The sequence below is a fragment of the Cricetulus griseus genome, chromosome 4 (genome assembly GCF_003668045.3).
Source record: "Cricetulus griseus strain 17A/GY chromosome 4, alternate assembly CriGri-PICRH-1.0, whole genome shotgun sequence".
NCBI lineage: Eukaryota > Metazoa > Chordata > Mammalia > Rodentia > Cricetidae > Cricetulus > Cricetulus griseus.
Window position 1 is genome coordinate 29686571 of NC_048597.1, and position 13562 is coordinate 29700132.

Below are 13562 nucleotides of genomic sequence, written 5' to 3' on the forward strand. Positions count from 1 at the left end.
GGTTAAGTCCTCTTTTTTTCTACAGTGAATAGTAACATCAAAGATATCACTTCCAAATGTAATCCATTTAGTAATAACAATAGACAGGGCATTTAAGTCTGTTCTCATCAAAACTCCTAGTAGGTTAGCACATTTATGGTTGTTCCTCAGACAACTGATGCATATCATTAAAAACACATTACATAACATAGGAAAAGTTCTAGGCATTAAAAAATTTTGCATATGTAAGTTTAAATTCAGACTATATTCCTATATATATTATGTACTTCTTATAGCATGCAGGCATGAATTTTAAAATTATTCTCAAATATTTTGAATGTTTTACTAAAACATCTCCCACGAGATCTATCTTCTCTTATGCTTACTTTGTTAATAGGAATAAACATGGCCTGGTTCTGAGTATTACAGCAATGGCTTTTTAATAAGCAAATTAATGATGTAAAAATAATTCCAACTCTGTTCAACATGTAGTAGCTCAGATAGCATCTAGTCAGTATATTGTGTTAATGAGCATCTGTAATTATGAGTTAAAGAGATGGCTCATTTGGTAAACAGTTTTCTGTGTGAGCATGAGGACCAGAGTTCAGATCCCTAATAGCCCATAAAAATCAGGGTATAAATGTGTGCCAGGAATCCCTGAAGAACAGAAGAGTTAGATATAGCAGGATACCTAGGGACTTTTGGCAAGTTCATCTAGCCTGTGAGTTAGTTTCACGTTCAGAGACCCTGTCTCAAAGATAAGGTGGCAAGCAATTGAGGAAGACAATTAATGTCTACCTTTGACCTTTGCATTTATACAAACTCAAAGTAAAAGAAAATATCTATTTAATTACCACTTGAGCATATTCAGGAAGGACAATGAACTTCTACCTATATTCATTTTGTAAACAGTAATTGATGAAAGGAATTATAATGTGCCATATAAACCATGGAGAGCATGGTTCTCAACCTTCCTAGTGCTGCAATGCTAATACAGTTCTCATGTTGAGGTGACCCCCCCAAACATAAAAGTACTTCATTTTTGCCTCATAACTGTAATTTTGCTACTGTTATGAATCATAATGTAAATATATGATATGAAGAATTTCTGATATGTGACCCCAAAGGGATTGTGGCATACAGTTTGAGAATTGCTGCCCAAGAGAGGAAGCCGCCATGTTTACTTCTAGACTTTGATGTGAAGACATTCAAAACATTTATCTCAATCAATTATAGTTAGTCAGATTAAGTGTAAATATGCATATACTGAGATAAATAATTTAAACTATTAAAATAGTTTATCTTTGATGGTTTTAAGATTAATATAAGCATTTCCTATTGGGCATTCACGGGGTATTTCTCTTCCATTTAACTCTGTATTTATACGCTTAATCTTAGAATTAATTTAAAGTTTTATATCAGCTTTGATTTTGAAGAGAAGGTATTTTTGTAATAGGTATAATTGCATATTAGGCAATTCAAAAAAGTAAAACCTCATTTTCCTGCTTTCTGTACACAATGTAAATCATTAAATACCAATTAGTCTGATAATTTATACCCAAATAATGAAATAATTAACATTACTTGTACTTTATGACATCTTATACTTTGAGACAAAGTTTTAGATAATCTACTATGATAGCATTATGAAGGTTTGATGTTAACATGATTTTATTTTCTTACTCCAAAGCAGGAACAAGAGACGAGTTATACCATTTTGAGAGCAAGAGGCACAAATGTTACTATCAGTAGCCTCAAGCCAGATACAACTTATGTGTTTCAAATTCGAGCTCGGACAGCAGCAGGATATGGAACCAATAGCCGCAAGTTTGAGTTTGAAACTAGTCCGGACTGTATGTATTACTTTGGTTTACTATAAGCAGTGGGGTGTTGCAAAAAGTATGGAGTTCCTGATCAATTATTTTTAACATTACCAGAAAGTCATGACATGGCGGTGTATTGAGAAGACCTTTAGCAAACTGCATGTTCTTGTGTATGTGGTATCATATTTAGGTGGTGTCAAATTTATTCTAACTCCTGGAATTTCTAATAGTAATTAGCAGCTTTAACATTAGATTTGTTTAATCCTTAATACATCCAATACATATAGCTAGAGGAAATTTATGGAAATTTCTAGAAATGTGCCTAGAGTTTCATTTGTATCCATAAGCAATTTAAATAGACTATCCATTGCAGTCAAAGATGGATAAAATTTGTCTAAAGTTGGCAAACATTTTCTCAATAAATTTAATCTTTTTAAATGTACATGTTTCTTAGTTTAAAATCTTCTGATATAATAGAATTGTTCAATGGTAATGATCATTACTACAGTGCTAATAAAAATAAACGTAAGCAAAGATTTAACAGAATTACAAATGAGAATACAATTAATTGAGAGTGGACATATATATATATATATATATATATATATATATATAGTGTGTGTGTGTGTGTATTAAGAGATTGAGGCATATTTAAAATTTGTTCATAGGACAAAAGTAGTATATTATGTAGCTTTAATCCCATGGAACAAAGAAATTTAATGAAATGGATAATTTTTCCAAAGGAGATGATTCATTATATTTCTAGCTAATAGGTATCATTTTAATTACAGTAGAAAAAAACACATATGCCACTGATGGTTTCATACAACCAAAGCCACAGTTATGAAAATAGCCTCAGAGGTGGGAAAGTTCTACCCCAATCAGACCTGAATTATCCTGGAAAGAGCCATGAGGCCCAGCACTCTACTGAAGAGAAACCTTGTAATCTCTTCTGACCATTCTAATTTCCCAATTTTTCTGGCACTTGCATTTTCTATTTTCTAAATATTTTTGTCCAGCTGTAAAAATCACATTATTGCTGGTATGGTGATGTATCTATGCCTAGTAAAAATGCACAGGGCAAATAACATGATCTGAGACATTCGGGCATCCTAATTTAATAGTGCTTAGGCTCACATCCTGGGTAATAATATCCATTTGCCTCTATGGATTCTAGAGGGTCCAGATAAATAGGACTGTGGCACATATATATATGCTCCCACAATTTTGCTATGTCAAAACAGCATTCACTTATTTAACCCTTTACTTTCCACCTTAGTAACACCATGGATTAAAATGAGAGGAGCACACCAATTGGCCACAAACAAATGATAACAAATGGTCATCCCTGAAAGCATACACACAAGTAACAATATATAAATTGAGCAGGATATATATATATATATATATATATATATATATATATATATATCCATTCATGTAACTACAATTCACGAAAAAAGAGATTATGAATTTGAAAGAGAGAAAAGGGTGTGTATATGGGAGGCATTGGAGGAAACAAGGGAAAGGAAAATGATGTAAAGATACTATCATCTCTAAAATAAACGGAAAATGAGATGAGATGTGATAAGAAAAAGTGAGGAATCTAATCCATGGGAAAGTTAATTCAAATTGAATTTCTGAGCAATGTAATAGTTATCAATGACTTCAGTGTATAATATTAGTCATCTATATATTACATTGATATCGTTATTCAGGTTCTTTTGTTTCAAATTTCAACAGCAAGCATTACTGTGATCTGATTGAAAATTTTACGTAACTCCTAGGAATAATGTATATTTGGAGCAGGGTAATATTGCAGAGAACTCATATCTTAATCCCATGACTGACAAGGGAAGAGGCAGAGTGTTATATCTCCTCATCATTTATTTTCCTGGTCTCAGTGAAGTATCTTAAGTAAATTCTGTTATTTAAAACAATCCATAGAAATTTAAAATTATTGATGATTAAAAATTGCACTATACGGAATGAAGAATAGAGGTGTCAGCAATACGAAACACAGGCTAAACTGTTTTATGGGGAATCTCACATCTGTAGCCAGTGGACTGGAATATATATATGGCAAGCAGATACGATGATGCAATTTCAAGAGTAAGAGCCTTATGGAGAGGCACCTGAAATGTCAAAGGTGGGATGTATTAGACGTTTGTGAAAACTATCAGCCTATACCTGGCATGTTGAAAAGAGGTCAAGAAGAAAGGACTAGTGAGGAGGAGAGCCACCTACTGATTGGACACTCTCAACCACACCAGGAAGGAGGTGAATGGTGGAAATATCCCACTCCAGAAAACCTTTATTGGTTTTGACAGATCCAGCACTCCTGTCCCTGCTGTTTTTAATCACCATGGAGGAGATGGTCTATTGGTGAAGATGACAGTGGATACTACTGTTGCAGGGGCTTCAGGCTGATAAGTTCACTGTACTCTATGCAGTAGAACAGCCTGAGCCCATCCTCCCCTCTATCACCAGCACAGTGGTATAAGCACTTGGAGGCTGGATGCACTAGATAAATTTCTTCCCACTATTTATACTATGCTGTGACCTCCACTAACACTCTAGCCTCTTTTCTCAGATGCATAGGGAACTCTAGGAACTGCAAGCAACAGCTGCTTTGCCCTGGTTCTTACCTTGCATCATTTAACTGCTCCCAAGAAACAGCTGATTTTTTTTGTTTTAATGTTTTTCTTTTAATTAAAAATGAATTTATTTTCATACAATATATCCTAATCACAATTTTCCCTTACTCATTTTCTCCTAGAGTTTCCCCATCTCCCCACCCTTCCAATTCTTTCTTTTCTCTGTCTCTGTCTGTCTTTCTCTGTCTCTCTGGTTGACTCTCTCAAGAAAATAGACAAATAGAAAAAAATGATAAAATGAGCAAAAAACAAATCTAATGAGAAGCATATGCACACAGAAAGGCATACATGCACATTATTATAACCCCCCAAATCTTAGAAATTCAGAAATCTGAATGCAAACAAAAGACAGGTAAAATAAAGAAGAAAGTCCAAACAAAGCAATATGTGATAATCTCCACCAAAAATACCTTTGTTTATGTTTTATGTTGGCCTTCTACTGTTGAGCATGGTGTCTGTTCTTAAATATGAGAGAACCACCAGTTTTGCAGAAAATCTCCCAAAGTCAGTTAGGCCAAGTTAAAATTAAAGAGTTAGTGTTTGTTTCTGATAAGATGACTGTTGTAATTTTAAAAACAGTGGTGCCAGAAAGATGCCATGAGACAAATTTCAAGTAGAAGGGTATTTTATTAGGAGAAAAGCATCATAAAAATGGCAAAAGGGATGGGGCAGACTGGACTCTGGGGACAGGAGAAGCAGGAGAGAGGAAGAGAGGCAGAGAGAGAGAGAGAGAGAGAGAGAGAGAGAGAGAGAGAGAGAGAGAGGCAGAGAGGAAGAAGAGAAGAGAAGGAACAGGGAGAGAGGGAGAGAGAGAGAGAGAGAGAGAGAGAGAGAGAGAGAGAGAGAGAGAGGGAGGAGGTGAGCAGGGTGCTTTTAAAAGGGAACATAATGACTAAGCACAGATGGTGCTCTTAATGGCAGCAGCTGAGGGCATATCTGCCAGTAAAATGCTTAAATATACTAACAGTGACACTTCAGAGTCTCCTCTCTCTCTCTGTCTCTCTCTGTGTGTGTGTGTGTGTGTTTCTGTCTCTCTGTGTGTGTCTCTCTGTCTCTGTCTCTCTCTCTCCTCCAATTTTCTCTTTTGAGTCAAGAATTCTTCATGTGTTCAACCAGCCTTTTGCCAGCACAATGGCATACACCAATATGAGTGTACACAGTGCTTTCCCAGGACCTTTGAGCATTTTGAAAGCTTCAGGTTTGGACGCTCATGAACTTTGAAATTAAACTTGAGACTTAGAGTCTAAATCTAAATGCCTGGTTTAAAATTTATACTCAATCCTGCAGGTGACAGAAACCAAGATTTTGTGTGTAAGAATAGTACAGCAGATGCGTTTTGTAGAAGGAATACTTGAATGTTAAGGTAAAGGAGAAGAAAGATGAACAGAGAGAAATTTTGAGATTCTACTTATAATCTAGAAGGCAAATGGAGACATGGGATACTATATCAAGAATATTTTGTGACAAATGAGATGTGCAATGATCAGGAGTAAAATGAGGAGAAGATTTCATAGTTGTGGTCTTGATCGTTAGATGAATGGTCTAGAAACAGGCCTGCCATCATCATCTGGGATCTCATAAGCAATTCCCACAGTCTTAACCCTTGATCCACAATGAACAACTGGGATCTACTTGACTCAGTTGATTTATGTTTACATTACAGTTAGAGAAGTGTTGGTGTTAGTAAAGATTCCATAAATTGTAATTGGGCAGATAAATATTTGAGTCTGTGTACACACACAGTCTCTATTGATGCTGCTCACTTCAACAAATGCATTTATTCCCAATTGTGCTTGTGTTCCAATGAATATTTATTAATGAACACAGAAAACTGAAGTTCATAGAATTGTCAAATGTTATAATATTTTGCTCTTTTCTCCACAAAATTAAAGCCCTTTTAGATGTGAGCCATATAGTATTTGGATGATGAGTAGATTGGAATTAATTATTTCTCCTTGCCTTCTTTGTATGTTCATGAATCAATGAACGATGGTCTATTTAAGAAAACAGGAAACACAGGGAGAGTTTGTTGGTGATGTGTTGTACACAAATTAGCATTTCCTGACATTAGTGTTCTTCAAATTGTATTTGAAACTGACAAAATAATTGTGTATGTGTAGCAAATATAGAAAATATATAACAGGTTAGCCTACTACAATTAAAATTATCTTCTTCCATCAATAATCTTTTGTAATAAGGTTTCATTATTTAATATGTAATAAATTATAACAGCTGTAGTTACATTAGCATGAATTTGAAAAGTCCTTTACAACTGGAAATTGGTTCCCATTTGCCACTTTTCCTCCTCCCTCTCACTCTTTCTGATCCTCTGATAGCTGCAACTCTTCTAACTGCATGAGCAATATTAGCATGAATTTAGAAAGTCTTTTACAACTGGAACTTGGTTCCCACTAGGCACTTTTCCTCCTCCCTATCACTCTCTGAGACTCTGATAGCTGCAAATCTTCTAACTGCATGAGACTGACTTTTATTAGACGTGTGTGTGTGTGTGTGTGTGTGTGTGTGTGTGTGTGTGTGTGTGTGTGTGTGTGTACAAAGCATTTGTCCTTTGCCTGGGTAATTTCACTTCTTACAATTCCTTCCAGCTTTATGCATACTGCTGTAAATGAAACTTGCCTTGCCTGATAAATAGATACATCAGGTACAAAGGGAGATTCTTCCCAAAGCTGGTTTCTTACTGGAAACTCTACCTGTTTACTGTGCTTGGCCAGTAAATTCTGATTTATCCAGTGTGTTTCATGACACTATGAGCAGACTTAAAGCAGGCCACCATATTTCATATGTAGACACCCAAGTAATGTTGATGATGTGAAAATAGAGTGATTTATTATTAAGCCATAACACATTAAAAAAATAGGAAAGGTATATCTTTTTTTGTTTGAAACTCGATGAATTTCTTCTGTGTTATTTCTGACACAGTTTCTATTTCACAGATAAAAAGTATTTCTCAGATAAAAGCAGTGTGGAGGATGAATATATAGCCACTGCCATATATTCAACCATGGTGGTAATTGTTGTTCTTGTATTTATTTCCTTCAACCTCACAGCTTTCTCCATCTCTGGTGAAAATAGCCATGTGGTGATGATTGCTATTTCAGCAGCAGTGGCCATCATTGTCCTCACTGTTGTCATTTATGTCTTGATTGGGAGGTGAGTTTAGTTTGCTGAACTATTGACCTTACTATGGCTTTCTCATTGCCCTGGTTGCTTTAGAGTCTGAAGACGGTGTACTCCAAGAAGTCATTGAAGGGATTAGAATGTTTCTGTCATAGACTTGCTATTTTTATTTTCATCTACGTTTCCTTTCACTTTTGTTTCTCCACTATTTTTAAAAATTATATGATTACAGTATTTCATCCTTTCCTTTCCTCCATCCAAAGTCCACTGTATACCTCTCCTTGTTCTCTGTCAAATTCATGGCCTCTTCTTTTCATTGTTATTGAATGCATATATGAATACATATTCCCAAATATAACCTGATTAGTCTATACAGTGTTACTTGTATGTATATTTTCGGGGCTAAGAGTTTGGTATTAGATAACCAGCTGGTGTGCTGTTCCCTTGGGAGGACTATTTCTCCAGTTCTCACCATTCCTTACTTGCTTGTAAGTTTTTTTTGTGTAGTGTTGATGCCTCATTGGCTTTCCACTGGCTCCTCAAGCATGTCCATTGTTATCAGCCTTGTCTACCTTATATTTAGGGAGTCATGTTGGTGTAGCTCCCGACATTACTCAGAGACTCATACTCACAACAAACACCCCGATCTCCATTAGTTCTTATCCTCACCCTCTAACACAAACCACTTCCCTTTTTTAACCCCCTCTTAGTTTCTACCTTCTTTTTCCAATTATCCCCTCGTTCTTCAAATAACCCCAGATTTCCTTGACACTTTCTCACCCCAAACACTGGTAACAAGGCACAGTTCTAATCATTACCAACGGAGACTTTACCCTTTATTCATTCCAACAGTAGTTGTTAAAAATGCCATAAACACATTCTAATGCTATTATAAAAACTGAACTGGAGGTGTCTACTCAGTGGGGAGGCAACTCTACGTATCTCCTCATTAGGCAGCCTCCCAGGGTCCCCAGAAAAAGAGGCTTTTTGTGGAGGACCTAGAAATAAAATGTCAATAAGCTTTCACTAAATTATTGTTTCAGGGGAAAGGTTTATTTTGTGGGGCGGGGGACGCTTTACATATTCTGAGCATGGATAGTGGGTTTATGTATTTTCTTGCTTTGCTTTGCGTCTAGGTTCTGTGGCTATCATAAGTCAAAACACAGTTCAGATGAGAAGCGACTTCACTTTGGTAATGGGCACTGTGAGTTTCCAAACTTTGTTTTAACATTTCAGCTTTAGTAGTTGTTGATTTATGATTGGATAACCTCCCTTCAACAAAAAGAACTCTAGAGTAGTCTTATGAGAGAAAATGCACAAATTAAATTTATTTTAGAAAAAGGAGGGAATCCTTGGCTCTACATTAAGCAATTTCCCCATGGCTGCTTTTCAGCATGCTTAAAGAGAAGTGAACCTGGGGTTTACGTTCAAATAATGTCCGTCATGAGTCCTGAGAACTGCAGTGCATACTGTTTGCCTCAAATGGAAGCATACCCTCAACTTCTTCATTACTAATTCTGTGCTGAAAACTAAATGGGAGCATTTTCCTTCTCTCAACTGCCAAGGAAATGTAAACAACCAATGTTTATGTGAAACGCCTTACTCCATTTGTTCCACCAATCAGGAAAAGGCTTTCACAATAAACTGTTTATTTTCAAGTTATGTGTCATCCAATTGGTAGAAAAGACAAGTTTTTTTCCTCTCAGTTTCTATACCAGGCAATTTGACCTCTAGTAATAGAAATATACTTTTCGGTAACAAAATGTTTGCACCTAACAAAAAGATGAATTTTTTTTTTAATTCCCTCTTGTAAAATGAATCATTCCATGTGTCACTTTGCCAAACCAACTTCATTCAGGGTGCAAACATTAATAAATGGCTTTCAGAAGAACAACAAGATATCATGGAAGTTAGCAAAGGTGCAGACTAATGTTCACTTGCTCTAAAATACCTTCATAGAACTAACTAGGAAGTCTTGTAAGAAAGAACGACTTTAGTATTTGCTACAGACATTGATGATTCCCCCATGGAAGACCTCTCCCTCTCTGAGGAGCAGAAAGGGGATGGGATGGGGGTTATTGGGGGGCATGGGAGGATGGGAGGGAGAGGGAACTGGGATTGATACCATTTCAGCATCTAAAGAGCTACCCTTTCAGCTATATCTAATGTAAAAAAAAAAGTTATTTCTTATTTACAAGTAGAAAGCAAACAACAGAATGGGAAAAAAGAGGAAAGAATGTTTATGAAAATGCCAGCTCATGTGTGGAAGCAGTACAAGAGTTTGCAGTAGGTTTTATTCATCTCCTTGTAGAGTTGTAATACAATAATCATTCTACAACAAAACACTAAGTTTGTGGCTTAATTCATTGCCACATCTACACAGGTTACTTCAACCCTGGTAAGTTAGTTTACCAAATACACTTAGTGAATCATCAAATTATAGAACAGTGACTTTCTCTTTCTTCATAGTCTGACTAGGTTATTTTGATTCTTGTGACCTGGATCCTTCTTAGTTAGAGGTGGGTGGTTCCTGTGAATACTCTATACTGGACCATAGTGACTTAGCTATCTTTACAGGGATCGTAAGCCTTATGAATATCTACTTTGATAAATGTCTGTCACCAATTCTATGAAGGTTCTAGTATTTTACTCTTGTTTTTTATGGCTGAATTTCTTATAATGTTTTTTTTTCAATGCACTGTATCTTTACAATAGACAAATTTTAAACAAAGAAATGCATATTATCTCAGCTCCAAAACCATAAAGAAACTTACATGCCTGTCATAGACTTTTTGCCTCTCAATACTACAGCTGGATTATTTCAGACCATTTATTTGGTATTACTTTAAAAAGCTGTAGCTATGAACTATTCCCTCAAGCCTTGTTACAAATCCTATAATGTTGCTTCAAAAGAAAAGAAATGTGTTTTGCCTCTTAAGATCCTGTCCCTTTGCCCTCACTGCCTCGACAATTTTTCACAATTTTTGTTACCGTCCTTAGGGCAACTCATGCTGGTAAAATGGAAATGTAAATTATTCTGTTTGCACAGAATGAGCTGTAAAGTAGTGCAGCTTAACACGTGGGCATGTGTTTATTATCTGGTTTTCATGGCAGAGCCCAGTTACTCTGTATGGTGCCCTTAATTATTGGTGTTTAGGGATTTCTTGCATTGCAGCCCAAACCTCCTGGTTCCCAGAACCTCAAGGGTGAGCAGTTAAAAATCAACAGTCAAAGTCCCTAGTGAACAGACCATTTTACTCATGGGTGTGTGTTTGTGTTTATAATTTTTCACAAATGTCATGTGTATGGAAAATCAATTTACTTTATGCTAAAGAATAGAAGTGAGTGTGATTGATTCTGATGGAAGAATGATTATCCAAACTTTATATTATTTAGTGAAACATATTTTTCCTAGGATTGTCATTAAAATCTCAATTGAGAACTTTTTAACCAGCAGAATATTTTTTAAAATTTTCAGACATTGCATTTTAAAAATTATTTCACATTTCTATAAATTCTAATTCTAGCAATTCTCCCTAAAATGATCTTTATTCTTCAAATTTAACAAGGTCAAAGATTTGCAATTATATAGCAAAAAATATTCAACTTTACGTTATGTTCAAAATGTTATTTTCTTTAAGAGAAAAGCTAGATTCTTTTATTTTTCAGTAGAGACAGATAAAGAATCAGTAATCAGAAGTGAATATTTAAATGTAGCCAAACTCTGACTAAAGCTAAAAGATTCTAACACATACTTGCTTTGTAATATATTTTAGTAACTTAATGGTTTCCAAATCAAGAAAGGTATGACTGTTTTCCTTAGGCACAGTGTCTTAGTGTTGATAGTATTGATAGTTAGGATCTGTATTAGTTTAATATTAAGAATAATAAATCCCTTTGTGAAATTTTTGACATCACTTATTTTCATGAAAAAGAATAATTGTTTCATGAAAGAAATCAGCTTTAAAGAACAAATTTACTATGAAATGAAAGATTCACTAGCTGATGTTCCACTGTGCTGAAGGCTTCAGCACCCCTCCTGGCACTTTTTAAATACCATAAAAACAACTCAAATGCCTACTGGGCCTATGCAGTCCTTAGTTACATGTTTGGAAAAGAGATGCTCTAATTATAAAGTAATTTTTGGAAATTACAGTATCTGATATTATTTTATTTTTTAAATAAAAGAAAGATGCCCACTCACACTTAAGTGTAACTAAATGAAAAACTGGATCTTTCAAGCATGCATAGTTCATATTAAAGCAATATGATCCATGTTACCAAAATTAAAATCATCTGTAATGTCAACAAATACATTGTGGCAATTAATTTCCAACCCTTAGTGTTAGAGAGTGTGTGTTCATGGGTTGATCTTATGTTCTTGTTTGAAAAGTTTTCTTTCAAAGAAAGATTTAACAGTCATTAATGTGATCATTTTTTTCAAATCCCATAATACTAAATGACATTGAAAGATTTACATCTGGATTTTTTATAGTTTATTCATAGAAATTCATGAAATGTTCACCTTCAGAATAATTCAATAATTAAACATAGTATGAAGTTACATGTATGGTTTTTGCTTGAAATGATTTTTCAAGCTGGGCATTAGTAGCACATGCCTTTAATCCCAGCACTAGGGAGGCAGAGGCAGGTGGATCTCTGTGAGTTCAAGACCAGCCTAGTCTACAAGAGCTAGTTCCATGACAGCCTCCAAAGCCACAGAGAAACCCTGTCTAGAAGAAAACAAAAAAAAAATGACTTCAGCATAACGATTAAACTTATACACAATATTTATGTTGATCTTAGTTATGTCAAAAGTCACATGTGATTTCAGTCCATTGACAGTATGCTGGCATACACATGAGATAGAGAGCTTGAATTCAAATTTTCAGTTCAGATGAGCAAACTCATTCATGAGTAAATAAAATAACAATGGTATCCGAGGTGTTCGGCTTTTGAAACATTTTAATTACATGATACTTCTGACTCTCTTCTGTCTCCTGAGCATATCCATGTGGCTTTTGGGTAACTGTCAGATAGTACACTGCAACAGATATTTAGCTAGTCTAATGCCTTTGAATCAGAAATGTTTGGTTGCACAGTGGCATAAAGGCTTGTGATAATAATTGCCTTGCCTATTCATGTCCTTGTCCTCTTATTTCTTGAGATCTGCACTTTAGTGTCCCCTTGTTTTAGCAGAGAAACTACCTTTGCTTGCTTTCTTTATATGTTATATCACAGACAACTTTTTTCAGTTTCTTTCTACACTTAGTACAACATTTCTGGCAGATTTTTTATTACTACAGAGTAGTATTTAGTAGACAATACAACGGATTGAGATAAAGATGTCTCCAGTCACAAATGTTATGAAATTCACTCTGTAAAATAATGCATCTCTTTTTGTAATAGTAAAGCTTCCAGGCCTCAGGACATATGTTGACCCTCATACATACGAGGATCCTACACAAGCAGTTCATGAGTTCGCGAAGGAGTTGGACGCCACCAACATATCCATCGACAAAGTTGTTGGAGCAGGTAACAAACATGTCAATAGCTCTCCTAACAGCAAGTTGCTTATGATGACTTTCCAAGTAGCAGTAAGAATGCTATACAAGGAACATGAGTTTGCTCATTTTTGAGACCTATGTGTATTACTATGGAAACAGGCATTTTCTGATTTCATGATCAAAGACGGGTAATAAAAAATGTACCATTTAATGGAATGCAATGATTTCAAAGGTGCCAGACTTACAGACTCTCAGACCATGGCTGCCTTTTATTTATTGAATTCTGGGGACAGCAGTAGCAGTGGCTAAAGGCTGATCATGTGTCACAAAGCTACTGACTAAATGGGGACGGCAGGATAAAAGTGAGTCTCCTGATAAACAAGAATAGTAATTGTAAATCTAGGTTTTCCTTTTAAAAGTCTTTTTCAAATTCAAAGAACCAAAAATCAAAAATAAAA

At 35.3% G+C, this 13562-nt stretch overlaps 1 protein-coding gene across 1 annotated transcript in view; it reads left to right on the forward strand.

Annotated features, from left to right (window-relative positions):
* Positions 1-13562, forward strand: part of Epha3 (EPH receptor A3) — a 270473-nt gene that overhangs the window by 213991 nt on the left and 42920 nt on the right. Inside the window, exons 6-9 of the mRNA XM_035444405.1 lie at positions 1670-1832; positions 7528-7630; positions 8734-8801; positions 13007-13132. Coding sequence (XP_035300296.1) covers positions 1670-1832; positions 7528-7630; positions 8734-8801; positions 13007-13132 — 460 coding nt within the window. The remainder of the gene's footprint in view (positions 1-1669; positions 1833-7527; positions 7631-8733; positions 8802-13006; positions 13133-13562) is intronic.